At 41.7% G+C, this 26,928-nt stretch overlaps 1 protein-coding gene across 1 annotated transcript; it reads right to left on the bottom strand.

The window, feature by feature from the left end:
• Positions 1-1,780: 1,780 nt before the first annotated feature.
• LOC122427150 (testis-specific H1 histone) lies at positions 1,781-24,028 on the bottom strand. The gene is made up of 4 exons (XM_043446456.1): positions 23,988-24,028; positions 23,455-23,558; positions 4,259-4,334; positions 1,781-2,769 (listed from the first exon to the last, which is right to left on the bottom strand). Exons 1-4 carry the CDS (start codon positions 24,026-24,028, stop codon positions 1,896-1,898), a joined length of 1,095 nt encoding a protein of 364 aa, XP_043302391.1. The 3' UTR covers positions 1,781-1,895.
• Between the last annotated feature and the right edge of the window lie 2,900 nt (positions 24,029-26,928).

Genomic DNA, 26,928 nt, shown 5'->3' with positions numbered 1-26,928 from the left:
TGAGTTAAGATCATGCCTTATATTTAATCAGAGTACAGTCACCCTAAAGCATATCAATGAAAATAATCTGAAATGACCATTGTTAGCTATGTAAATTATATAATTTACTTAATTTGGTAAGTTTACTGAGTGATTAATAACATTTGCTTAGATGAAGAAAAACATCATAATACAAACAGAAGCATGAAGATTCCTAGGAAATATAGAAAACAAGTTGTTGCCAGTGTCCTTCCCATCCTAATTTAGGGGAAAGGGATTTCTAATTTGAGACCATCTTGTTCTTTAAATAAAAACGTCCTGGAACTATAAAGGGGCAGTAACATCTGGCGATCATACAGGCATTTGATTAGTTTGTTCTAATTGTGTTCAGTAGACAATGTTTCTCTTTGCCTTTTCTTCAGGTGGCTATTTTCTGATTGTTTGCTTCATTCTGCCTTTTACAGACATTTCAAGTGCATAGTAAAACTAATTACAGCTGGGGGAAATTTCAAAGTTCAGATCATCTATAGATGAAATACAGGGCATGCGTTTTGCTGTTACATTGTATAAGCTTAAAGGAGGTGATCCTCATTTAAAGGTGCAAGTGAATATTAGCATCACTTGTAAGTTTGTTTTAAATATAAATCCCGTGCCCCCTTACAAAAGATATCAGAATTTTCTGGGAAAAGTTTGGTCAGGTATACTCTAAAAAGCTCTGATGTTTACTTCCCAAAGAACCATTTCTGTGTCCTGTCCTGGCCGACAGCATGAGAACTCTTCTCATAGTGGGCTTCATTGCCTGCTTTCAGAACCCAAAGAAATCATATATTTGCTCCAATTTGGTATACAGTGCTTAGCACATGTGTTTTGAGAAGAGCAAAGATCTAGCTATTCATTATTTGGCCTTCCCCATCTTCTTTTATTTCTGATATGCATTCTGTATATCTTAGTAGTTTCCTCACTAGGAGCTAGTGCTTTCCCAGCTGATAATTCCCTTAATGAATTTTGTCAATTAAAGCATACACCATGATGTCTAAGTCCCTCTTATCATTTTACGGACACTTAAGATCACCTAAAATAATCCTACTCTAATTCCAGCATTTTTTTAAACAGAGAAGGAAACCATGAATGATTAAATAACTTAGTTAAGGTCAGAGTGGCAGCACTTTGACTAGGATCCTGCTCTCTTAAGCACTGATCCAGTATAGTTTTCTGTGGTAGCACATTATCGCTCTATCACAAATCATTTATATTCATATATAATTCTTGTGATAAGCACCTACCATGACTCAAGCCTTGTGCTAGATGCTTTCACACACACTGTCACTCAATTGAGAATTAATATATAAGACATATTTTTCTAAGTTAAAAAAATTATCAAATCAGGGCAAAAATTACAAATGCATTACAATCAATTGCGGGAGACAGGTCGTCTTCTAAAAGGAATTTCCAGTAAGAACACTTTGGATTAGTGGGACCACTTAACCTAAAGTCTGTCTATTCTCTTGCCCCAGTGATGCCCCCCACTTCACTCCTTACTTGCCTTTCTCTCCAAAACTCAATTTAGATTTGCTAGGCTGTCTAATATTAATCCAACACATCCTCTAACCCCGTGAAGGTGCTGGCTCTCTTCTACCTGGTTTTTTTTTTTCCTTTTGAAAGGCATTTTCCTGGCTCCTGCAGCAGAAACAGAATGTCATACTCCTTGTTCTGTCTTCAACCGACAGGCTTCTGCTACAGGTCTCAGCTCAACACCCACCCTTTCCCCTTCAGGTGCGGCAAAGAGGAAACAGACACAATGTGGTGGAAAGGTCTTGTATATAGTTTTGTTCATTTCAACGAATGTGGGGAGCTGCGCTCACTGAAGCCTATGGGGAAAGGCATCTGTGCCTGGAGGAAGGCGCATGGCTCCCACACTATGGACTCCCGGTGGCGCTCCGAGCACCTTCAGCTTTAGCAGAAGTCTTGGTGCGAGTAGCCCTCGAGTCGCACGTCTTCGCCTGCCCAAGCGAAGTCCGGTCGGTTTTAGCAGAAGTTGGCCTCTGGACGGTCCGTTTCACCGGCTTCTCCGGGTCCTGCTTCTTTTCTTCCCTAGCCTTGGAGCTTGGCCTCTTCTCATTTCGGGATCTGGGCCTGATGTCTTCCTTCTTGGCCCTCCCCTTCTCCTTGGTTCTGGAACTCACCAGGTCCTTGGCCCTTGACCTCACCTTCCTCGAGTCGGCCCTCAAGCGCCCCTTCCATGCCTTCCTGGCCACCGTCCCGCGCGCAGAGCGCCTGCGCCTGCGTGAGTTCCGCGCCCGGAGAGGGGTCCTCGGCGAGCGCACGCCCTCCTCCAGCCTTGGGCGTCCTGGCTTTCTCTTCGGCTTAGGAACCTTCCAGATCCTGAAGCAGCCGGCGGCTTCGCTACCGCTCACCCGGAGGAGAAGGCCCTTCCCTTCAGACCTGGACCCTTCGCCCAAAAGGCGGCCGCACTTCCTGCGCACCTCGTAGCCCGCATTTCCAAACTCTTTCTTGAGAGCCGCTAGGGTCAGCCTTTTGTGCCCGGCGATGGCGCGGAGCAATAGCTGGGACACCTTGAGCACGGAGCCCGAGCCCCGCCTCAGCGGTCCCGCGAGGACTCTTTCCGTGGGCTGCTGGGTTTTAACTTCAGTACCTTGGGATTCGTCCATGGGCTCAACCCCTTCAGCCATGACCCCGCTCCCGCTTCCGCGGGGCCACTGGCTCTGAACCTCACTCACCCAGGTATTAGCTATAAGACTGCGGCTGCCGGCCACGTCACAAAGGCAGGTCCTGTTACGAGGGCGGCTGACCCCAAGGGTAGGGGGTCCTTCTCACTTTGAAAGACAAATCAGACGCCGTTTCCTTCTAGGTCTAAACCAATTCGGATTTTCAGAGCCTCTGCACACCTGAAAAATCCCCTTTATAATATCCAGGGTTCTGTTTCCTGGTCTTAAGTTTACACTTACAAGCTTACACTTGATCTTGATCTCAGCCGCTTTCTGAAGGTCACTATTTTTTCTGTGGTCCTGCACACCATCTACCCACATTCTCCTAAAAAGGAAGAGAACTTATTCCCAACCATCCACAAGTAATACAGTGCCCTTAAAAAGCAGCTGTGGTAGTCTATAAAACACAACCCGGCCGAGAAACTCCCATTTTTAGGTCCCACCAGGAAAATGTATGCAGTCGTATCTCCCTGGCTCTCAGCACAGTGGATTTTGTGCAAGAGTATGAAACAAAAAGTAAGAAATCACTGTGGTCCCTCTACCCTAAATACAGTTCCCACACCTGCGAAGTTCAGATGCCTCGTTCAGTTGGATTGGAACAATCCAGATTCCAAATAAGAACAGCCTAACAACACTGTCTCATCATTATTCTTTAAACAGACTCTGTGCTTTTCTGCTTCTTGTCCTCTTTTTAGATTGCTTATCCCATCTCTGTCCAGATAAATCCTGCTTGTCTTTCAAAATCCTGCTAATTGCTCCTTCACTGAAGCCTCCTCAGACTCCTTCAGTAAAAGAATTTCTTTCCTCTTAATTCCCACAATTACTTCTGTAACCCTGTATGGTTTTTTTTCTTTAATTTGATATTAGAAGGTACAGTGTGGCACAATATTTTAAAAAAGAAAAAAGCTGGAGCTGGAAGACATGAATATATATCCTAGCTCTTTAATAGCCATGGCATTAATAATCCTTAATATTTTTAAATCTGACTTCCTTATCTAAGAAAAAGGTTTAATAATCCCTTCCTACCAACATCACAGAAACATACCATATGCAAAAATTCAGAAGATGTGATAATAGACAAAGGAGCATAAAAGTTATTTCACTCTGTATCTTTCTATCTTTCCAACTAAATAAAAAGGTCGCTCAGAGTCAGACAGTCTTTGAATTTCTATACCCCATGCTGTACCTAATATAGCATTATTATATATAGCAAGCATTTGAGTCTGCTTAAGCTCCTTGCTGGTGAGGAGGCTTTCTCTGGATTCAGAAGGAAAGTCCCAGAAAAACATGAGAAAAGAGCAGGATGAATTTCAAAGGGCTGGAAATGAAGGCAACCAAGGAAGCTAGTTGTTCAAGGACCTCTAATTTAAGACATGGTTTGGCTGGGAATAATTCAAAGAATACCTCAAGTTGCAAAGCATATCATACTTTTCCAGAGGACATTCACATATCATCAGCAGTCATAGGCTGGAGTGTAGCATTGTTTCTTCCAGGAATCAAAGTTCCAGGAAGTTGCTTAGACTAGAGCTTGTTAAGTTTTAATGTGCACTTACTTCATAAAGTACAGCTTCCAATACATTAGATCTGAGATGGATCCAGAGATTTTATCAACAACCTCCCACGTAGTTCCTGGATAAAACACAAGTGTTAGGGGTAGAGGAGAGTAGACAATGAGAAGGAAAGTGGCAGGAGATAAGACTGGAAACGTAGATGAGGGTCAAGTTGTGAAGGACAGATACCATCATAATGACACAGATGTTATAGGTCACACAGCAGTTAAGTCGTAGAGTTTGGATTTAAACCTGAGTCTACTTAATTCTGGGCTTCCCTGGTGACTCAGAGGGTAAAACATCTCCCTGTAAAGCGGGAGACCTGGGTTTGATCCCTGGGTCGGGAAGATCTCCTGGAGAAGGAAATGGCAATCCACTCCAGTATTCTTGCCTGGAGAATCCCATGGACAGAGGAGCCTGGTAGGCTACAGTCCACGGGATTGCAAAGAACTGGACACAACTGAGACTTCACTTTCTACTTAATTGTAAGGCCTGAGTTCTTAAAATTACTATGTTAGGTTTCCTTTTCTCCCCACTGCCTTATATATCTCCATTATAGAGTAGAGGGGTTTCCCAGGTGGCCCTGGTGGTAAAGAATCTGCCTGCTAATGCAGAAGATGCAAGAGATGCAGGTTTGATCCCTGGAGAGCGAAGATCCCCTGGAGCAGGAAATGGCAGTCCGCTCCAATATTCCTGCCTGGAAAACTCCATGGGCAGAGGAGCCTGGTGGGCTACAGTCCATGGGGCTGCAAAGAGTTGGACATGTCTGAGCAGCTGAACACATATAGAGTAGAGGGAAGTTTATAATCACAGCTCAGAGTCAAGAGTATTTATAAGCAATCACTGTAACTTTCTCCCAGGCTTTTGATCAGGGCAGAGTTCTGTGACCCTGAGGATCTCCAGGGGCAAGGGCTAACACAGCATCACAGGCACAATGCACCAAGGAAGAGCTGCCAGATGCAGAGGCAGAACTACATGGTGCTAGATTTCTCCCAGTTGTAGAGTCCCTTGGCCTGTCTATCCTTCCTAGTTGCATAGGCCAGTGGTCACAGGATGGGGCAACCACCAGAGAAAAAGAAAAACAGATAAAAGTGTTTGCTTTGTGAATAGGAGGAAAGTAAATGAAGTATCACCTTCATATCAGCTGATTCCAGGTAAAAACAGGTTGTTTTTTTATGTATGATACTGCATACAACGGTATCATCGTGAAGGAAAGAACCAAATAAAAAACCATGTTTATTGATACCCTTGTGATCACAAAGGAGGCAAACTGGAAACCTTTGAGGCTGAAATCAAAGGAAAAGAAACCAATGAAAAACTATCCAAAATACCAACACCTATGACAAAAAAGAGAAAACATTTTTATTTATATATAACCATTCATTTCACATAGATTTCTGCATAAGTATGCTGTAAATAAGAGAGGAATAACTAAAAATGAGAAGTAGAAAACAAATGCCCCCACCACCACTCAGGTGACTCAGAAGATAAGAAAGCCACTTGACATCTTTCATAGTGTTAGGTAGTTAGAATAGGAAAAAGGAGTCCAAAATGGTGGTGGCTAAAAGACAAAGAAGGGAAAAGCCTGCAGAAATAGAACAAAGGAAGGTCCGAGGACCAGAGTGAGAACCTCAGGTAAAACAAACAGCCCTCCTGGCTAGCCCAATTTACATAGAGCAGGCTCAGGGAGAGGAGAAAAAAAACAAAAGAAAAGCCAAAATTGAACCAGGGCCTCTTCGTGTCTTTTAGATTGGCCCACCCTCATGCTCCGAGGGTGTGTTTTCCTTTGCTTTCCAATAAAACTGAGCTATAACACTGGTCCATCCCCTACTTCAAATTTTTGCTGCGGTAAGACAGAACCGAGGAAATTACACACTCCTCTGACATATATGGTGCCATGACTCGGGTTTAACCTGGCTGAAACAATCTCGGCTTGGCCCCCATTGAGTCAGAAGCCAAGCACAGCAGAAGCCCAACTCAGTGAAAGCTTCCACGGTGGAAGCTGAACACAAAGAAAACCCAGTGCAGGGGAAGTGACAAGAAGCCCACTGTGCTGGAAACTGGGACAGCAAAAACAAACTCAGCAGAAAGCTCACATGGCTCAGTCTCAGATTCCAGGAGACCACCAATTCAGGTAGGAAGTCCTCCCTCCTGTGGCTGGAAGGACATATGACTAACAAAATCTTAATTCGTTTACAATCTCTTGTTTCTTGTTTGCTTGAACCCTCTGCGAACAGGCGAGCAGCAGTGGGTGCCCCAGGGTGTCCTGAAGGCTCCACTATGTGTGGTGCCCTAGTAGCTGTTGCCAAAGTGGGTGGGAGTTCTTTGGTCCTTAATCTTCTTTGTGCCAAGGATCAGGCCAATGAAAACTGTGAGCACAGGTTAGGTATTTAGCAGGTTTCCGGCAGGGGATTCCTTGGCACATTTTTCCCAGTTCTTTTTCCTCCCATCCTTCAGCTCCTCCCTCCTTCTATGCCACTGCTTACAAAGTATTGGACAGGTCATCATCTTGCCATTTCTGAAAGTTGTGCTTGAAACCATTTACCTAAGATTGGGACTCAAACCCACATGGCAGGGACTCTGTACTATGCTTAGTCACTCAGTCATACCTGACTGGGACTTGAAACCGGCCAAAACCCATGGTGCCTGGTTTTAGGACCTAATGAAGCTCAGGCTCTTGATGCCTCATTGCAAAAAATTCAGTGAGACACACAGTGATAAGTAAGAGGTGGATTTGTTCAGATTTAGAGAGACGCACACTCCACAGGGTGTGGCCATTGCAGAGGGCGAGAGTGGTGTGGTTAGTTTTCCCTGAGCTGGGTGATTTCATATGCTAATGAGTGGGAGGATCATTCTGACAACTGGGGAACCACCCACTCCTCGGTCTTTTGACAGTGCCTTGGAACTGTCCTGGCACCTCTGGCTGTGTCATTTAGCTTGCATATTGAGGATCAAGGTTTAGTTGAATCTGACTTGTCATCTTGGACCCATTTGATTTTAATCAGTTTTTGTTATGCCTTTGGGCTAACATAAAGTTTGTTGTTGTTGTTGTGCCCTGCCCCTCTCCCTCCTGTTTCATGCTCTTTTCCTGAGCCCCATCCAGGCCCAAAATGTTGCCTCTACAATCTTCTGGAGAGACAACTAGAAAATAGTTGGCCCTTGGGAGAGACTTACTGTATAATATCCAATCTCTCTAGATATTCAGGTCCTCATCTTCCATGTTTCCTACAACATGTGCAACAACAGCATCTCTCAATGAACCCTTTGGGGCAGGTGACAGGCCCACAATGCCTGCTAGAAGTCCATCTGTTGGTGGCATCCCTTCAAGGGCAATTGGGCTTCCAGGGATAATATTTGCAACTCTGGGAGTTAGCCCTACAGGCCATTTGGGCCCAAAACCTTACCACCCTTCTCTTAAAGTTACAAACATACTCCTGGATCAAATCTCCACTCCACTTTTATGGAACATCTGGTCTGTTGCCTCATCAATTTGTTCTTAAGCCACTTACTAACTCCTACAACCAGGACCCTGCCCCCTTGTAGGCAACATCACTCCACCCCACTTATTATTATTAAAATACTCCTAACACCCCCAACAGGACCAGATAACCCACTCCTTTGTCATTACTTCTGTTATTACCTAAAGTGGGTCTATGACAATGAGATGTCTACCGCTGGAGACACCCTAAGCTGCTCTTATGAAAGACTAGGGGAGGAAACCAATGACTTACATTCCCTCAGAGCACTAACAGGATACGGCTTATGGCTGTTTCACCAGGTTCCCAGTCTCAGGGCACAGGCTTGGATTACTTTACATCATGGTATCTATTCCCATCCGCAGTGGACAAACCAGCAATGAGTCAAGATTACAACCCCTTAATCCTACCCAGCACTAGTCATGCTAGAGACCTTGGGGACATCCAACTCCAGCCTGGGGTCCCAGGAGGTTGACATGCCTCAATTTGCCTAGGGATTTGGTCCCCAGGAGGTTGCCATGCCTCAGCCTGCTCAGGGATCCACCAGCCCAGGGTCCCAGGAGGTCGACCTGCCTTGCTTGACCTGCCTAGGGATCTGGTCCTCAGAAGGTTGTCATGCCTCAACTTGCTTGGGGATCCACTAGTCCAGGGGTACCAGGGGGTCGAAATGCCTAGACCTGCCCGGGGATTCGATCTCCAGGAGGCTGTCACACCTCAGCCTGCCTGGGGATCTGCACCCTGACCCGGGGACACCTGGCTCTCAGGTTGCAACAGTATTGGGTAGGATAAGCTTCAAAAAGACTCACCCCTAAGGAATTCCACCCATGAAAATAGAAGGAAGCCTATTAGCTGTGGAACTATGCCCAGTCTCAGCAATAACTCAGGAGTCTAACAAGAACCCCACTGCCTTTCTGGAAAGGCTAAAAGGCCCTCTAAATGTTTACCAATCTGGACTTAGACTCTTACAAGGGACAGGTGATTTTAAAAGACAAATTGCTGTGCCAGTGTGCATCAGACATCAGGATAAAGTTACAATAGCTACAGCAGCAGGACCCTGCTGCCTCTTTAGATGAGATGGTCCAGACAGCCACCAATTCCTTTTATTATTTACATAGAACAGGAGCGGGAGGCCAAGGCCCAGGAAAGGGAGAGAAGGAAAGAGACAAGGTATACCCAGATGCTGGCCACCCTCCAGAGAAGCCCTATGGCAAACCCCAAGTCCTTAAAGGATAAGGCACGAGGCAAATGCCTAATCTGTAGACAGACAGCACATTGGGCCAAAGAGTGTCCAAACTGTGACAAGTCTCCTAAAATGGCTTGCTACAAATGCCATCAGTTGGGACATTGGGTGGCACTCTATCCTCAGGACCCAAGAGCCTCTAGGTCAAGTCCCAGGCCTTCCCTCATGATGGTTCAACAGGACTGAAGCGGCCCGCTCCAGCCAGCCCACCTGTCACAGATAACCATCATGGGGCTGGAGCCAAGGGTGCAACTGGATGTGGCAGGTAGGTCCGAGAATTCCTTGGTTGACACAGGGGCTACCTACTCTGTCCCGATCTCCTACTCCGGAACCTTGTCCTCCCAAACCTGTACCATTTTAGGTGCTACAGGAAAAACAATTACAAAAAGATTCACTCACCCAAGCACTTCTCTAGTTGCTGGGATGGACAAATATCTTCCCATCAGTTTCAGGTGGTCCCTGAGGGTCCAACTCCCTTATTGGGAAGAGATCTTTCCCTGCCTTCGAAATCTTGCAGCTATTGCAGATCTGATAGAAGATGCTTTAAAACTCTCTTTTGGGGACAAACTAACACTATTTTTACCATCCACTAAGTGAAACAACTCCTGAATGGGAGAGGCCATTTATGGATGTCTGATCAAAGAATCCTCATATAACAAGTAGTGCTGATGGAAAATCCAGGTCTGACTATATCCTCTTGTGAGGTTCTTAACCCAGCTACCTTCCTGTCTACCACCAAGGGCTCTCTCCCCTTTCACTCTTGCCTAGAAACCTTGGACCACTGGACAAAACCCTGAGTGACTGTCAGAAGATCCTCTGACCAATCCTGAGGAAATCTGGTATACTGATGGAAGCAGCTTTGTCTTGGATAAAAAAAGAAGCACTGGATATGCAGTAGTCTCCAATTTTGAGACCATCGTGGCTAACCCTTTGCCACCAGGTACTTCAGCCCAATTAGCTGAGCTCATAGCCCTGATTCAAGCTTTAGAGCTGGGAAAAGGAAAGAGTAGCCATTTACACTGACCCCAAGTATGCCTTTCTGGTGCTACATGCACATGCTGCTATTTGGAAAGAAAGAGGCCATCTGACCACCTGAGGGTCCCCAATCAAATATGGTGATCAAATCCTTAGGCTCTTAGAGGCAGTTCATCTGCCCACTGAGGTTTTAGTTTCTCCTTATAAAGGACACCAAAAAGGGAGCATGGAAGCGGCATGAAGGAACCAAGCGCCGATCAGGCAGCTAAGAGAGCAGCCTTACAGAATAATGACCTAATATGGGTTTCCACCTTAGTTCCACGGACTAATTTGCCAGAAACTCCTTCATATGCTGAAGTTGAGACTCTTAAAGCTAAAAGTGAGGCTTCCAAGAAGATCATATGGAGTGAATCCAAAAGGAGGGACTCTTTTTTCTGCCTGGGAACCTCCAATGGAAGTTGGATAACTCCTTACATGCCACCACTCATTTAGGGGAAAAGGCCCTCCAAAGATTACTAGAAAGGTCCTTCAGAGGAACAGGCTTCCAAATGACTATAAGGCAAGTGGTCTCCTCTTGTCCCACATGCCAGTTAAACAACCCCCAAGGAGCTCAAAGACCCCAGCTGGCCCAGCCCATCCAACAATGTGGGACCTACCCAGGAGAGGACTGGCAGATGAACTTCACCCAGATGCCAGTTTCTCAAGGGTATAACTACCTATTAGTCATGACAGATATGTTCACAGGATGGATTGAAGGCTTTCCCACCCAGACTGAGAAGGCTGAGGAAGTGGTAAAAAAAACTGTTCCATGAAATCATTCCAAGATTTGGTCTGCCCAGGTCATTACAAAGTGACAAAGGGACATCATTTACTTCTAAGGTCACCCAAGGGGTATCTACAGCATTGGGCATTACTTACTATCTCCATTGTGCCTGGAGGTCTCAGCCTTCAGGAAAAGTAGAAAGAGCCAACCAATTCTTAAAATCAGCGATAAAAAAGGTAACCCAAGAGACCTCCCTGGGATGGAAAGAGGCTTTACCAATAGCTCTCCTCCACACCTGTATTGCCCCTAAGGAACAGATTTGTCTTAGTCCTTATGAGATGCTATATGGGAGACCTTTTGTTTATGTCAATCACCTCTTCCTAGATCCAGAGGCTCAGTCCCTCCAGTCTTATACCGTGGCCACTGGGCAATTCCAACAGGATATACACTCACGGGGTGTTTACCAGGACCCAAAAAATTCTAAAAGGTCACCACTCTATGTGTCAGCGATTCAAGTCCTAATCAAAGTCTGGAAAGATGGGTCCCCAAAGACTGAACTCCAGCCCACGTGGAAGGGCCCCTACCCTGTAATACTTTCTACCCCCACAGCAGTCAAGGTACCAGGACACAACTCCTGGATTCACTACTTAGGAGTGAAGCCATGGAAGAAAACAGAAGAGGAAACTCAGTACACCTGTGAGCCCCTGGGAGAGCTCAGATACCTCTTCAGAACTGCAAATAATTGCCATTCTAATGAACATCCCCAAAATTAAGTTTCTGGGAATAAGATTTCTCAGAACAGCTCTAAAGAGCCAACACAGCTTGGCAGGGGTTGTACTCCAAAACAGACAGGAGATAGATCTCTTGATCCCTGAATAAGGAGGGACTTGAGCCATCTTGAATGAGACATGTTGTTTCTGGGTAAATACCTCCATCTAAGTTAAAGAAAGTCTTACAGTCCTCAAGAAAAACATTCTAGATCCTACAGGACCTCAAAGAATGAGCTGGAGAGTTCTTGGGGAGGCTACAATCTCTCTGGGGATCCTTCTCCTGGCAATAGGGAATTTGGAGTTGCCTAATGCCCCCTGCTAATCCTTGTTATCACCATACTGATGCTGCTTATGATTGCTCCATGTATTATCAATTGTGTAACCCATTTTGTCTCTGCCCTGGTCAACAGGCTACAACATGAAGTGCCAGTTTAACAAGGATATATAAAACTACAGCTGACCACAGAAAATATCACTCACTCTTAGAGGGACACTGCTATAAGGACTCTGAGGCTTGAAACTAGCAAGAGGGGGAGGCCCAATGCCCCTTGCCACCCCAGTTCAGCAGGAAGTAGCCAGGGAGACTTTGATACCCCTATTCCCAAAGAATTGGGCCTCCCATCTCTTGAGGGGGGAATGTTATGTAGTTAGAATAGGAAAAAGGAGTCCAAAATGGTGGTGGCTAAAAGACAAAGAAGGGAAAAGCCCGTGAAACTACAACAAAGGGAGGTCCAGGGACTGGAGTGAGGACCAGTCATGGACCCGCCCAGACCCGCCCTCATGCCTCAAGGATGTATTTTCCTTTGCTTGCCAATAAAACTGAGCTGTAACACTGGTCCATCCGTCACTTCAAATTTTTGCTGTGGCAAGACAGAACCGAGGAAATTACACACCCCCCTTACAAAAGCACCAATCTCTTCCTCTTTAGAATAAACCAACTTGCCAGCTCCCATCTTCTGACACCCCAAAAGGAAAAGAAACTCCAAGAGAAAATTATTTCTTCAGGAAGAGACAGTACAAACAAACATCATACCCCTAATCAAGAAATACCAACTCCAGCTCCAGAAAGACTGAACTATCCCTTCCAATTTTAATAGTCTATGATTATAAACCAGAAGTTATCACCGAAAGAGGACAAAACCACCCAGTTGTGAGAAAGATCAATAGCTGTTAATTTCTGGAAGTCCTGGGGACTGTGTGTTGGTGGAAGTCCTGGGGAAAGTGGGGGCGGGGAGGAAAATGACACTTGGAAATGTGTAGTCTAAACCCTTCTGCTTCAAATTCCAGAGCAAGATCATTTTGTCCTTGGAAACAAGACCCTTCCTCTAGGGTAGTTATGCCTCTATGAGGAGCCTAGAGGAACTTCATTGAAATATTTAAACAATAAGCAACCTTTTATTACTACACTAAATTCTAAGACTATCAGAGGTTTTATTAATCTCATTCCTTCATACAGTGTTATATAGCTCTAACTTCACCAAGGATAACTCCATGTCAGGTACAGCAAAATTTAGTAGCACACGCTGATCTAACCTCAATCTATAATAATCTATAAATAATCTCACTGTCCCTTAGGCCTGGAATTCCCAGGGGCTAGGTCTTTCTGACTCAATTATCTTGCATTGATTCAATTTCTCTCTCCCCAAACTGAATGACAGAAACCTGTTCAGCAATCTATTACAACTGACCTTAAACTGCTAGTTGTTTTGTTTTGCAAAAGTAACTTCCCATCTCATTTTGTTTTATATTCTAAAACTCTTTTCCTCTCCTGAACTACTATTGTGCCTTTCACTTTAGTGCAAATAACCCCACAACATTTATTGGAGCAAATAAGCCCACTGGTCCACTCATGGCTTTCGGGAGCATTAAAGTGGTTTCACAAAACATAATCCAAAGATATCAAAAGTCCTTAAAAGCATGGAGACAGTCTGGTAATTGAACCTTTATTATTTTTAACCCTCAGCACAACTGTTCAGAAGGGAGTACAGAGAATCTAGACCCAAGTGATCTTACTGGAGGACCAGGCAAACCCCTCAGCAATTAGCCTGCAAATATGAAGATCTGGTCTCCCTAAGCCCTTCAAAGAAGCTCTAAGCACTCTGTAAAACATACCCATCCCCACATGCATAAAACCTATATAAATGACAGCAGGAGAGAAATATGGGCTTTGGTATACTAAAATCCTAACCAAAACAAAGATATGCTATACAAATTAAATCTTTCATCCAGGGGTTATTAATAGTTAAGTCTTTCCATATATCTAAAATATGGGATGACTAAGAGTCATTCTACTACAGTCAGTTAAGTCTCAAGCTAAAACCCCCTTTCTCTGAGGATTTATGCTTTTAACAAGAGACTTGGGAAATCCCAAGACACAGTCATGTTACAGCCCCCCAGTAACACTATATTCTAGGCATCAATTTTTTTCAATTCAATTCAATCAACATCAAATTTTTCAATTCAATTATTTTATTGTAATTTCCAGCCATCTACCCCTTTTCAAATTATCAGAGTATTCCCAGAATATGTACAAATGAAGCCAAAGCAGAAACAAAAAATTGGCAAATAACCATCATTTAGCATAATATATTGGGTTGGCTAAAAAGTTCATTGAAGTTTTTCCACATAATGCTATGGAAAAGCCCAAATGAACTTTTTGGCCAACCCAATATGTTAACTCCTATAGCCTGAGAATTAAAATATCCCAGACCTAAAAGCCCAATTTGATATATCAATCCCACCATGAAGAACTTTATTTCTAACCTAATCTCTAAACACCTAAAATTCCACAAAATTGAATTCACTTATTAAAAACTGCTTTCCACCAAATTAAGTAACCATGTAAATAAATATCCATGCTAAAGAATACAGCCAAAAGCAAGCTTTATTTGCATTCCATTTAACAATGCATGTTCTGGTATTTTACTATATACTGCTGCTACTGCTAAGTCACTTCAGTTGTGTCCGACTCTGTGTGACCCCATCCCTGGGATTCTCCAGGCAAGAACACTGGAGTGGGTTGCCATTTCCTTCTCCAATGCATAAAAATGAAAAGGGAAAGTGAAGTCGCTCAGTCATGTCTGACTCTTTGCGACCCCATGGACTGCAGCCTACCAGGCTCCTCTGTCCATGGGATTTTCCAAGCAAGAGTACTGGAGTGGGATGCCATTGCTGTATTTTACTATATAACTTCCCCCAATTTTTTCTTCAAAGCTCACGTTTTAAATTTTTCAATTCAAAAAACACTCCATTTCCTGGGAAAATAATACCCATTTAAAAATTTTAACCCAACTATTCTCCCATGGATTTTTATCAACCTTTGATCCATCTAGGGAAGAAGAGCTACTATTTACTGAAGGCCTATGGGCCAAGCATTATAATTGGTTATAAATTATCACTAATTCTTTCAACAACAATGAAAGTAGGTAATATTATTCACATTTATAGATGAGAAGGTAAATGGTATACAAGGAAAAGTTCAGAATGAGAATTCTCCACAGTTCACAAATAAATCCAACAAGGATCTCAAATTTTCCTCTTCCATCTAGAGAAGAGAAATTGCAACACTCTCTTTTCTTCTATCATTTCACTAATCAAAGCTTTGAGCAAGCAATTCATATTCTCCTTTTCCTACTATAATTTCTACCATTATAACTATGCCAGTTACCAGTTTATTGCCTTTCATCAACAAATTCACCCTTTGCTGCCCAATATGTGAAAATAGATCAGGGTCTTTTAAATACTTTTTGTTTTCCAGATGACATGATGCTCAGTCTTGTCAGTAGAGGGCACTGGAGAGACAGCGCAGGAGGAAACAGTTCCTCTCTAGTTCTGGTTATCTCTGGCCTCTCCATCAGATTTCTAGAGCAGATGTTGGAAAACTGCAGTCTAAGGGCCAAATCCAGCCTGCTGCCTGTTTTTAAATGGCTTGTGGGCACCACTCAAGTGGACCAGCAATTTGAGCTTCAAAGAACAAGACAGAATGTTCCCACGTCTATTTCATCCTCCACTGCCAGCAGAGCCTATGCCTCCCTGGCCTGGGGCCATGCCTCACCACTGCCCTGGACCTGTACTTGTCACTACTTACAGGCTCCTCAGTACTCCAGCCAGCTGCCCAAATTGACATGACGCAGCTCTCTGAGAGGTGAGAAAGGCATCCTGGGATCCGGGTGTAACTAAGGCAGAGAGAGAAACTGAACCCCACACCACTACCTTCCTGCCAGGTCCCTCTCACTTGGGCTGGCTGCTGTTTGTCCCAAGAATGCCTCAGTTGATGGCAAACAGGGCAGGCAACATGATCTGAACCCTCATTCCAAGTTTGTCCTTCCTTGTTATTCTCCTATAACAGCTTAAAAATTCTTTATGTTAATTTTTCCCTGTTTAAATTACTGTGTGATTTCTGTCTCCTGACTGGACCAGACTAAAACAGTAGCATCAGAGAAGTTTTGCAACAGTGGGCTATTCATTAAATTCAACCTAAAAAACAAATTTCATCTTAAAATGAAGCCCATTACTTAAAATCATTTTATATTTTTAACAAAGACCCTGGAGTTTTTAATCTGTTTGTCATTAAACCTAATTTTTAACAAGTTAGGAGTACCTTTTAATGAGAAATATATAGAATGTAACATTTAACAAGTTGATTTTTTTTTAATACTCATGTTTCACCACACACTAGTAAATTTAAAATGGATCAAAGCACTAAACATTGAAAATAAAAGCAGGGAAATGTTTATATGAAAGAATTTCTAAGCATAAAAGTAATGAGAGGGACTTCCCTGGTGGTCCAGTAACTAAGACTCTGTACTTCCAATACAAGGGGCCCAAGTTCAATCCCTGATCAGGGAACTAGATCCCACATGCCACAACTAAGACCCGTCACAGCCAAATAAATAAAAATAGACATTTTTTAAAATACCAAAAGATTTCACGTTGAAAAGAAAAAGTAATGAGAGAATCACAGAGAAAATTCCTTACAAATGATTATACAAAAATCTTAAAATTTGGTACACCAAAAAATTAAGAGTAAAAAAGCAAACTGAGGTTTTCCTGGCAACAGTCAGAGAAGGTACTGTCCTGGTTTTCTAGCCAGGAATGGGGAAACCTGAGAGCCAGAGAGTAAGCAGATGATGAAGGAAATGAGGGAGCTGGAGACAAGGAACCTTAAAGTTTGAGTATGGTGTGTTGATCTTACCTCCCAGCTGTACATTTGTGAAACTGACTGAAATTAGCAGAGTTAAGATTTTAAGTAAACACTGCATTACACTGAATTTTGCTGTGCTTCTTAGATCTACAAATTTATACTTTTCACCAAATTTGGGAGGTTTTCTACCATTATTTCTTCAAATACACTTTTTTTTTTTCCTCCTGCTTCAGTCTCTCCCTCCTCTTCCTCCGAAACTTCTATATCATGATTCTGTATCATTACATTATATTACATACTCTCCCCAGGTTTCAGGCTGGTTGTTGAGGTGGATACACAAGAGGAGAAGACCAAAATAGCACTGTAAGGCTTTGAAAACTAAATTAAAATTGGAACCAGAGCCCACAGAAAACAAGCCAAGACACATGATCAAAACATAACCACATTAACTGCCTGCTGTAAAAATAAATAAATCGACATTTTCCAGAAGATTTAAACAGAACTCAGAGTCTCATAATATTCAATATGTCCAAGAGAGAATCTGAAATTACTCAACAGAAGTGGAAAACCTAAACAACTCCCTAAAGAAAAAGCAAACAACAGATGCCAACTGCAAGATGACCTAAGTGTCAGAATTATCAATGACTGAAAAGCAGCTGTTACAACCGTAATCCAAGAAGTCAGAGTTGTTGAAATGAATGGGAAGACAGAAGTTTTCAGAAAAGAAATAGGAGTTTCTTTTTTTAAGGAACAATTTTAGAATAGAAAAATTCAGTAAGGGAAATTTTAAAATTCACTATAGAGATTCATAGCATTATGGAGGTGACAGAAAAGTAAGTGAAATTGAAGATAAAAATTATAGGTATACTTTGCTTTGTTTTATTACACTTCACAGATACTGTATCTGTTATAAATTGAAGGTTTGTGGAAAACCTATGTCAAGCAAGTCATTTTGGTAATTCTTACAATGTTTCAAAGTTTTTCATAATTATTATATAAGCTATAGTGATCTGTGATCTCTGATGTTACTACAAAAGTATTTTTTAATTAAGACATGCACATTTTTTAGAAATAATGTTATTATACACTTAATAGACCACCGTATGGTGTAAACATAAATTTTATATGCACTCAGTTCAGTTTCGGAGAAGGCAATGGCACTCCACTCCAGTACTCTTGCCTGGAAAATCCCATGAACAGAGGAGCCTGGGAGACTGCAGTCCTTGGGGTTGCTAAGAGTCGGACACGACTGAGCGACTTCACTTTCACTTTTCACTTTCATGCATTGGAGACGGAAATGGCAACCCACTCCAGTGTTCTTGCCTGGAGAATCCCAGGGATGAGAGAGCCTGGTGGGCTGCCTTCTATGTTGGACACGACTGAAGTGACTTAGCAGCGGCAGCAGCAGTTCAGTTCAATTCAGTTGCTCAGTTGTGTCTGACTCTTTGCAACCCCATGGATTGCAGCATGCCAGACTTCCCTGTCCATCGCCAATCCCAGAGTTTACTCAAACTTACGTCCATTAAGTCCGTGATGCCATCCAGCCATCTCATCCTCTGTCATCCCCTTCTCCTCCTGCCCTCAATCTTTCCCAGCATCAGGGTCTTCTCAAATGAGTCAGTTCTTTGCATCAGGTGGCCAAAGTAGTATACGCACTAGGAAATAGAAAATTTCTTTTGATTCAGTTTATTACAATATTTGCTTTATTGTGATGGCCTGGAACTGAACTCTCAATATCTCTGAGGTATGCCTGTATTATATACAAGCTAGAGAAGGAAAAAAGAGTGAAAAGAATTGAAATAGTCTTAGAGATCTGTAGAACAATATCAAAGGAACCAATATTCATGATACAGAATTTCCAGAGGAAGAGGAGACAGAGACTGAAGCAGAAGGGGGGGAAAAACTGTATTTGAAGAAATAATGGTAGAAAACCTCCCAAATTTGGTGGAAAGTATAAATTTGTAGATCCAAGAAGCACAGCAAAATTCAGATGGATAAACTTAAAGAAAATCATAGGCAGACACATCACAATCAAACTGCTTAAAGCCGAAAGATGAAGAAAAAACTTAAAAGCAGACAAAAAATTACCAAACGAATCATATAGATGAACAAAAATTCATATGATGGCATTCAGGTCAGAAAATAGTAGAACACTTTAAAATAACTAATTATTGGTTCAGATGGCTTCTAAAATCTTTTCTGTGAATTGCAAATCAAATATGGTGTTTGGATATAACTGGATTAGCAACTGTATACACACAAAAAAGGAGATACTGAATAATCCACTAAAGCTTACTACCTTCTCCACCTGAAGATAAGAGAGAAAAAGGAGAAAGGCCTTGCTATTTATTCTCTAGAGCAACAACTCTCAAAATGTAGTCCAATGCCCCTGGGGGAGCCAAGACTTCCAACGGAATTTCAGAAGGTCAAACTTTTCACAATAAATTCTAAGACATTATTTACCTAGGTTGACATTTATTTGATAGTGAAAAACCAACAGTGGGTAAAACCGCTGCCCTCTTAACATGAACCAAGGCAGTGAGACCAAACTGTACTAAAAAACACTATATTCTTTCCCACTATACTCAGAGAAAGGAAGGAAAAGAAAGCAAGTTTTATTTTAAACTTCTTTGATTAAGTAATAAAAATGATAGGTTTTTAAAAATCTCAACCCTTGAGTGAACATTTTTAATACTGTGTGTGGCAAAATGGGAGGTATACAAAAAGTACTTCGGCTGTGTGCTGAAGTTTACTGGTTGTCTCAAGGAAAAGCTTTTGTGCAACTGTTTGAGTTGCAAGCTGAACTAGCCACTTTTTCATGGAAACTATTTTACTTGAAAGAACAACTGAAATATAAACAATGATTATTCAAAATGGATATCTGGCAAACATATTCTCAAATATGAACAAAGTATCTCTATCATTTCAAATAAAACCACTGACAGTATTTACTGACAATGATAAAATCCATGCACCACATACCAAAAACTTTTTTAGAAGACCCTCATTATTTTTTAAAATGTAAAGAGATCATGGGTTCAAAAAGTTTGAGAATCACTCCTCTTGGGAAGGAACCTGAAGAGCAGAATGAGAGAAATGGAGATTTCAACAGAGATAATACAGGAACTGGGTGAACAAAACCTCCCGCCTTTGAGGATTTTTTTTTTTTTTTTTTTACTTACTCAGATCCCAGTGGAGTAGGAAATGGCAACCCACTCCAGTATTCTTGCCTGGAAAATTCCATGAACAGAGGAGCCTGGCAGGCCACAGTTCATGGACACAAAGAGTCAGACATGACTGAGCATTCATACACACAAGCCCAAGGTCTCAAGGCAGTCCCTGAGCAAGGAGAAAATCCCAGAGGAAGGGAAAGGGCAGGCTCTGGAATGTTTCAGGACAAGCAGCTGGAGGAGATATAGGGCCCAATAACCTTCATCTGAAAAGTCACAGTCCAGTGGGAAGACGTCTAAAGTATCAAACATCCCTGCCCCAAATGGACTCTGAGAACTGAGAGGAGTGTCCTAAAGTCCCTGCTGTTCTGTATTTCAAGAAAATTTACAGTTAGATTCACAGATGGCAGTTATCTGTCCTTGATTCATTCTTGGCCTGCTCAGGACCCCTCTGACACCAGAGGGGAAATACAGGAAAGGATGGTTGGTTGCTGGGCTGCTAACAAACTGGTCAAGGACTTGGATGAGTTTCAAAGATATGACTGTGGCACTGTTTACAACATGGGGGACAAAGATAGTTAGGGAGTTTGGGATTGACATGTACACACTGCTATAGTTAAAATAGATAACCAACAAGGTCCTACTGAATAGCACAGGGAAGTCTGCTCAATTTTATGTGGCAGCCTGGATGGTAGGGGAGCCTGGGAGAGAACAGATACATGTTTATGCATGGCTGAGTCCCTCTGCTGTGCACCTGAAACTATCATAACACTGTTAATCAGCTATACTCCAATATAAAATGAAAAGTTAAAAAAAAAAGATACAACTGTGGAATTCACCCAGAAGAAGTAGGCTTTGTTAGACCCTTCTCAGCAAAAAACACACAGAATAAGATGCAGGAGAACTATAGAAACAGCATCACTTGGGCATCATTACCAAGGAACCCAGTTTTATCTCCTGGTTGGAGGAAAAAGGATGAGATGATGACAGAGAAGGGTGAAAATCTCCAAACACCTGTCCAGACTTGTTGCTGTTTAGATGCTAAGTCATGTCTGACTCTTTTGCAACCCTATGGACTATAGCCCGACAGGCTCCACTGTCCATGGTAGTTTTCAGGCAAGAATACCAGATTGGATTGCCGTTTCTTTCTCCAGGGGATCTTCCCAACCTAGAGGTCAAACCTCATCTGCTGCATTGGCAGGTGGATTCCTTACCACTGAGCCACCTAGGCAGCATGTCCAGATTTGTAGATTTTACTTAAAACTAAAGGGTCAAATCTTAAGCAAGACTTTTTTCAGATAAAAGTCATGTACTTGTATGGAGAGAAGTCATCTTAGAGAAAAACTCTGAATATAATCAGTACAGTCCATAGGATCACACAGAGTCAGACACAACTGAAGCAACTTAGCACATGCATGCATAATCAGTACAAGATCTAACTTTACTCAACACAAGAAAATTGCTACTGGTGAGAAATGCTGTGAAAGTAATTAATGTGTAAAATATTTCAGCACTACTCCTATGCATATAGAAATACATAATGAGGAGAAACCCTAAGAGTGTAAGAACTATAGGAAGGCCTTTGATTATTACTCATCCCTTCAGATACATGTGAGAATTCACACTAGCATAGAACACTATGAATATAAGTAGTGTTTTCAAGTCTTTAGCAATAGATGTGTCCCTGGATGGCACAAGAGAATTCATACTGGAGGCAATCCCTATAAATATAATTGATATGGAAAGGCTTCAGTGTAAATTCTACCTGCACTGCACACATAAGCCTGGTGAGAAACTCTATAAAGGCCAAGATTGTGGAAAAATCTGCAGGAAGCACTTGCATTTAATGTATACATGAGAACTCACACTGAAGAAAACCCTATACTTGCAATCAATATGAAAAATTCTTTGCAGTAGCTTTTCCCTTAGCATGTGCAACAGAATACAAAGTGGAACTCAGAGACTGTGGGAAAGCTTTTAGTGTTACTTCATCCCTTAGTAAACATGACAAGCCACATCAGAGAGAAGCCCTATGAATGTACTCAGTACAGAAAATCCTTCCACTGATCTTCTTTGCTTACTTACTGTGCATAACAGTGTACTCAGTGGGGAGAATTCCTATGAATGCAACTAGTGTTGAAAAGCACTTATTGATCTTTCATCCCTTAGACAATCTAAGAGAATTCATACTGGACAGAAATCTCATGAATGTTACTAATAAGTAGGGGGCAATTTCTCTGCCCTTAGGTAATGGATGAGCAATCACACCAGGGAGAAATACCTTGAACGTCATCAGTGTGATTGAGCCTTCTATTTTGCACAAGATAAATGACACAACAGGAATACATAAGGAATGTGTATCTCTCATCTTTTAACACTGGAGAAAATATCTTTAATGTAATTAGCAACTTTCTGGGTATGTGACTAGTGCAGTCACACAGGGCTCTAGGCTTGAAGTTTAATACTAGGTTGCTATCTTAAAATTCTTGACTTTATTTTTTAGCTTATTTCTTGTAAGTGAAATTGTCTGGGACAATGAGGCATGTGCTGGAAGCTTGGAAGCTCATGCAGAGTCCTTCCTCCTGCAACCTCCTGCCTCTTGGGGACAAACTCTATATATTAATATATATGAGAGTTCTGAGATAATTTTTACAGCTAAATATTATACCAAAAGTCTCCTTTGACACTCATATACAAAATTATGCCAAAAATGGGTGCAACTTTCTCTACCAGTACTAAAAGAATACTTAAAGAAATAAATACATGTATCTGTGGACCTAGGCTAGCACCCTTGATTATGTACCAATACTACAACTATGAGATGGCTGCAGACTTAACAGATTAAAGCACTAACTTTCCAAAGCACTTAAATTGATTCAGAAACTATATTATTAAAAACATAGCATTCTCCTATGCACATTTTGTACCAGAGAAGCATTTATCTAGCATAAACAGACACAAAACGACAGCAAGTTCTGGTTCAACCCTGAACCTCATCACCACCAGTAGTTTTGTCCTTCAACAACTGCTTTTATAAAACAACAAATGTGATGGACCAACACCTCAAGGGATAACTCCAACTTAAAATCAACCCAGAGTTTTCACATGCTAAAATATTTGGCAAGTTCTTCCACCTACACTGGATTCCTGTTGGTCTGTCAGATTCCATCTTTCATAGATTTCAGGAAAACAGACACACTCTTTCTTTGCCACTCATTTCCAATTTCCCTTATTGGATACTTGGGAAACATTCCCGTTTATAGATTCTGTCCCACTTTCTCATATGCTTCTTCCTTCAACCACCAAAAGAATACATTAAAGTTACATTTAAACTAATTTAAAACTATTTTTAAAATCAATAGGGAAAAAGCTTTTAGGGCATCTATCAAACTTTAGGAGAGAAATTAAGTATGTCTGAACATTAGCAAAAAAAAGTAGGTTTCAGGATTAGTATCCAAAAACCTTAATTACCCAGAAAAGGGTTAAATCTTTGTTATCTCATATATCAGAATCCTAAAATATGACTTTCCAGAAGAAAAGGACCAGACTATGGGTAAAACGCCTAGTCTCCTGAGATTATTTCAGTGCTTCACAAACTTTCAGATACAGCTGTTCCTTTTTCCTAATCTACTAGTGGCTTTTATTCTTCATATGTTCCTCACCTGGGTCTTCTTGCCAGGATTCAGTTGCTTTAAGATCCTCGAGATACAGGAACCAAGTCTCTTTGCGCCTGTAGTTAGTAAAGTTGATGAAGGCACCCTGAGTCCTGAAAAATTAAAACAATATGTTAGATAAATCAATTCTGCCCTACCTGCAGCCTCTGAACTGCCAACAGTTATTTTTGTCTTCAAGCAAATATTTGTATCGTATTTTTCTGATTCATTGATATTGGCGCATTGTTAAGAACGTGGAAAATACAAAAAGTGCAATAAAGAAGAAAGTATCACGTAGAAGCCTTAAAAATGAAAGCATCTACTCTGAAGAAATTAGGGCAGGCATTTTTTAGAAAAAGAAAATGAAGGGTAGGGAAAGAATGCCCATATAAATTAAGACACCAAGGAGCAAAGAAGCTTGCTCTTCCAGTGGTCATAAAAAGTAGGGACTTTCAATGCATAAAAGAAAGGGAAATTTTTCAGATAAAATGGAGTAGGCAATACCTCTCCTGCTTATTCTACCTTCCTTCTGTTCACGTTACCTGCACTGAATACATAATCGATCTCCACATGCTTCTTCCATTCCTGGAGAAAGTGTGTCTTCAGAAAACCTCCATTACTGGGTCTTCTAAAAACTATTTTCAAAAATTCTTAATTTTTCCCACCTCCACAAGTGAGCGGTCACAACAGGAAGACCTGTGAGTGAAGCAGGCAGAACACCCGCCATGGAAGTTGAGCGACCCTCAGGCGTTCAGAGGTGTCCACCTGAAAACGATGGTTCCCAAGGAATGGCCTTCGGAGAGATGACAGGGCCTCCCAGAGTCACCCCGCCCACAGAAGAAGGTAACCCACATGCCTTGAGGAAAGGGGAAACCACGCCGCCAATAGCAGTGAAGCTGTTATTAGGACGGTGCTTCTCCTCCCAGGAGACCCTGCGCGTTGGGGAGTTCCCCAAACGTCGGCCAATGAGAGCAGCTTTCCCCTGGCCCCGCCCCTGCTGTATTCCAGCCCTTTGCCCCGAGGTGGGAAGGAGGAGGCTCTTCAGAGCTCTGTGCCAGAGTTATAAAGAAATTTGGTAACTGCTAGCAAAGAGCACATGCGGCGAGGGATATCAGGAGCAAAAAACAGACGAATAGTTAAAGGTGAAAGGCCAAAGAGCAAAAGAAACAAAGAACAAAGGTTACTTTCTGTGAGGCTAGGGAGAGGACCTAGCTGGCCAAGTGGAGCGCTGAGGAGACTCCTGAGGTGAGAAAGAATTGCTTATCAAAGGACTAGGCAGAGCAAAGAAAAGGAACCAAGGCATAAAGCCAGAATGAATGGCTGGGCAGAGCCAGGAGAAAACCTTTCCCCACCTCTTAGAAATTTCTGAATAACTAATGAAAATAGCCTTTTCTTTCCTGCCTTTTGATGTTCTTTCCGTCTATAGCAGTAGTCCCTGACCTTTTTGGCACCAGGGATTGGTTTTGTGGAAGACAAGTTTTCCAAGACTGGGGTTGGGGGAGAGGGTGGTTTGGGATGATTCAAGTGCATTACATTTATTGTGCACTTTATTTCTATTATTATTTCAGCCCTACCTCAGATCATCAGGCATTATATCCTGAAGGTTGGGCACCACTGCTCTACAGGCTCTCCATTTAGTTTGCTCATAGTGGCCTTGAGCACTAAGGTGGTCTCCTTAGTTCATTTTCCTGCTCATCCATAAGTTTTGACTAGCCATGTCACTAAAATTAACTCCCAGTATTACTGCTAATTTATACCTTTGAAAATGTATAAATAGCAAACAAGATATTTGTACATATAGATGTCTTCAGGAGAATTTGTTTTTGTTTTTGTCATGCGTGCATGCTAAGTCGCTTCAGTTGTGTCTGACTCTTTGTGACCCCATGGACTGTAGCCTGTCAGGCTCTTCTGTCCATGGGATTCTCCAGGCAAAAATACTGGAGTGGGTTGCCATGCCCTCCTCCAGGGGATCTTCCCAACCCAGGAATGGAACCATGGTGAGAATTAATGCTCAAATATTGGCTGTGCATAATAAAATCACTTGAAGAGCTTGTTAGAAAAACAGATTTCTGGGTCCTACTCCAAACTTTCTGATTTAGTACATTTAAGGTGAGGCCCCAAAATTTGTGTTTTGCTTGTTTTTATATAATTAATATATAGCACTGTATTAGTTTCAGGTGTACAACATAATGATTTGATAATTGTATATATATTGTGAAATAATCACACAGACTCTAGTTACCATCTGTATATAATTACAAAACTTTTTTCTTATGAGAACTTTTAAGATCTACTCTTAGCGTCTTTCAAATAGGCAGTATAGTGTTATTAACTCTACTCAGCATGTTGTACATTATATCCCCAGGACTTAGACATTTTATAATTGGAAATTTGCACCTTTGATCCCTTTCGCTTATTTCACACAGCCCCATTCCCCACTTATGGCAAGCACAAATCTGTTCTCTGTATCTATGAGCCTGTACTTTTTTTTTAGACTCTACAGATAAGTGAGATCATATGGTGTTTATATTTCTGTCTGACTTATTTCACCTAGCATAAAGTCCTCCATATCTATCCTTGTTGTTGCAAATGGCAAGATTTCATTCTTTTTTATGGCTAATATTCCAGTGTATGTGTATCTCACATCTTCTTTATCTATTGATAAAGAATGTGTATCTCACATCTTCTTATCTTCCATATCTTGGCTATTGTAAATAAAGCTGTGATGAAATTAGGGGTGCATATATCTTCTCTAATTAGTGTTTTTGTTTTCTTCAGATAAATACATAGGAATGGGGTTGCTGGAATGTATGGTTGTTCTATTTTTAATTTTTTTGAGGAACCTTCATACTGTTTCCCACAGTGGCCAAACCAGTTTCAATTCCATCATCTGTACGTACAGGCTCCCATTTCTCCACATCCTTGCCAATACTTGTTATTTTTTGTGTTTCTGACAGATGTAAGGTAATAGCTCATTGTAGTTCTAAGTTGTATTTCCCTGATGATTAGAGATACTGGGCTTCTTTTCTGTACCCGTTAGCTACCTTTACATCTTACTAATATGCATTTTTAATAAATTCCCAGCTGATACTGTTGCTGTTGTGCTGGGGACCACATTTTGAGAACTACTGCTCTGGCATATTTAATAGGTAGAATTTACTGAATTTCAGGCCTTCTACTAAATGAGGGATTTATTCTACATGCAATTTTTTTATCAAAACTATAACAGATAGGGTTAATATTTCTCTAACAGGAGAGGAACCCTGACTTAAGATGATGAATGATATTGTTCATTCTCAGAGAAGGCTACTGAAGTTTACAAAAAGCATACCTATCCACCTTCAGACCAGCCACCAGCTTCACATTCTTCTTTGACCTAAACAAGCAAGCACAGGACACTATTGACCTATGGTTTAAAATATCTGTGCTGATAAAGACAGGCATATAGGCCACTGGAACAGAATAGAGAGCCCAGAAATAAAC

Source organism: Cervus canadensis, chromosome 25, assembly GCF_019320065.1.
Source record: "Cervus canadensis isolate Bull #8, Minnesota chromosome 25, ASM1932006v1, whole genome shotgun sequence".
NCBI classification, from domain to species: Eukaryota; Metazoa; Chordata; class Mammalia; order Artiodactyla; family Cervidae; genus Cervus; species Cervus canadensis.
Note: the sequence above shows the minus strand (reverse complement) of the source record. Positions and strands in the feature narration are given on the sequence as shown.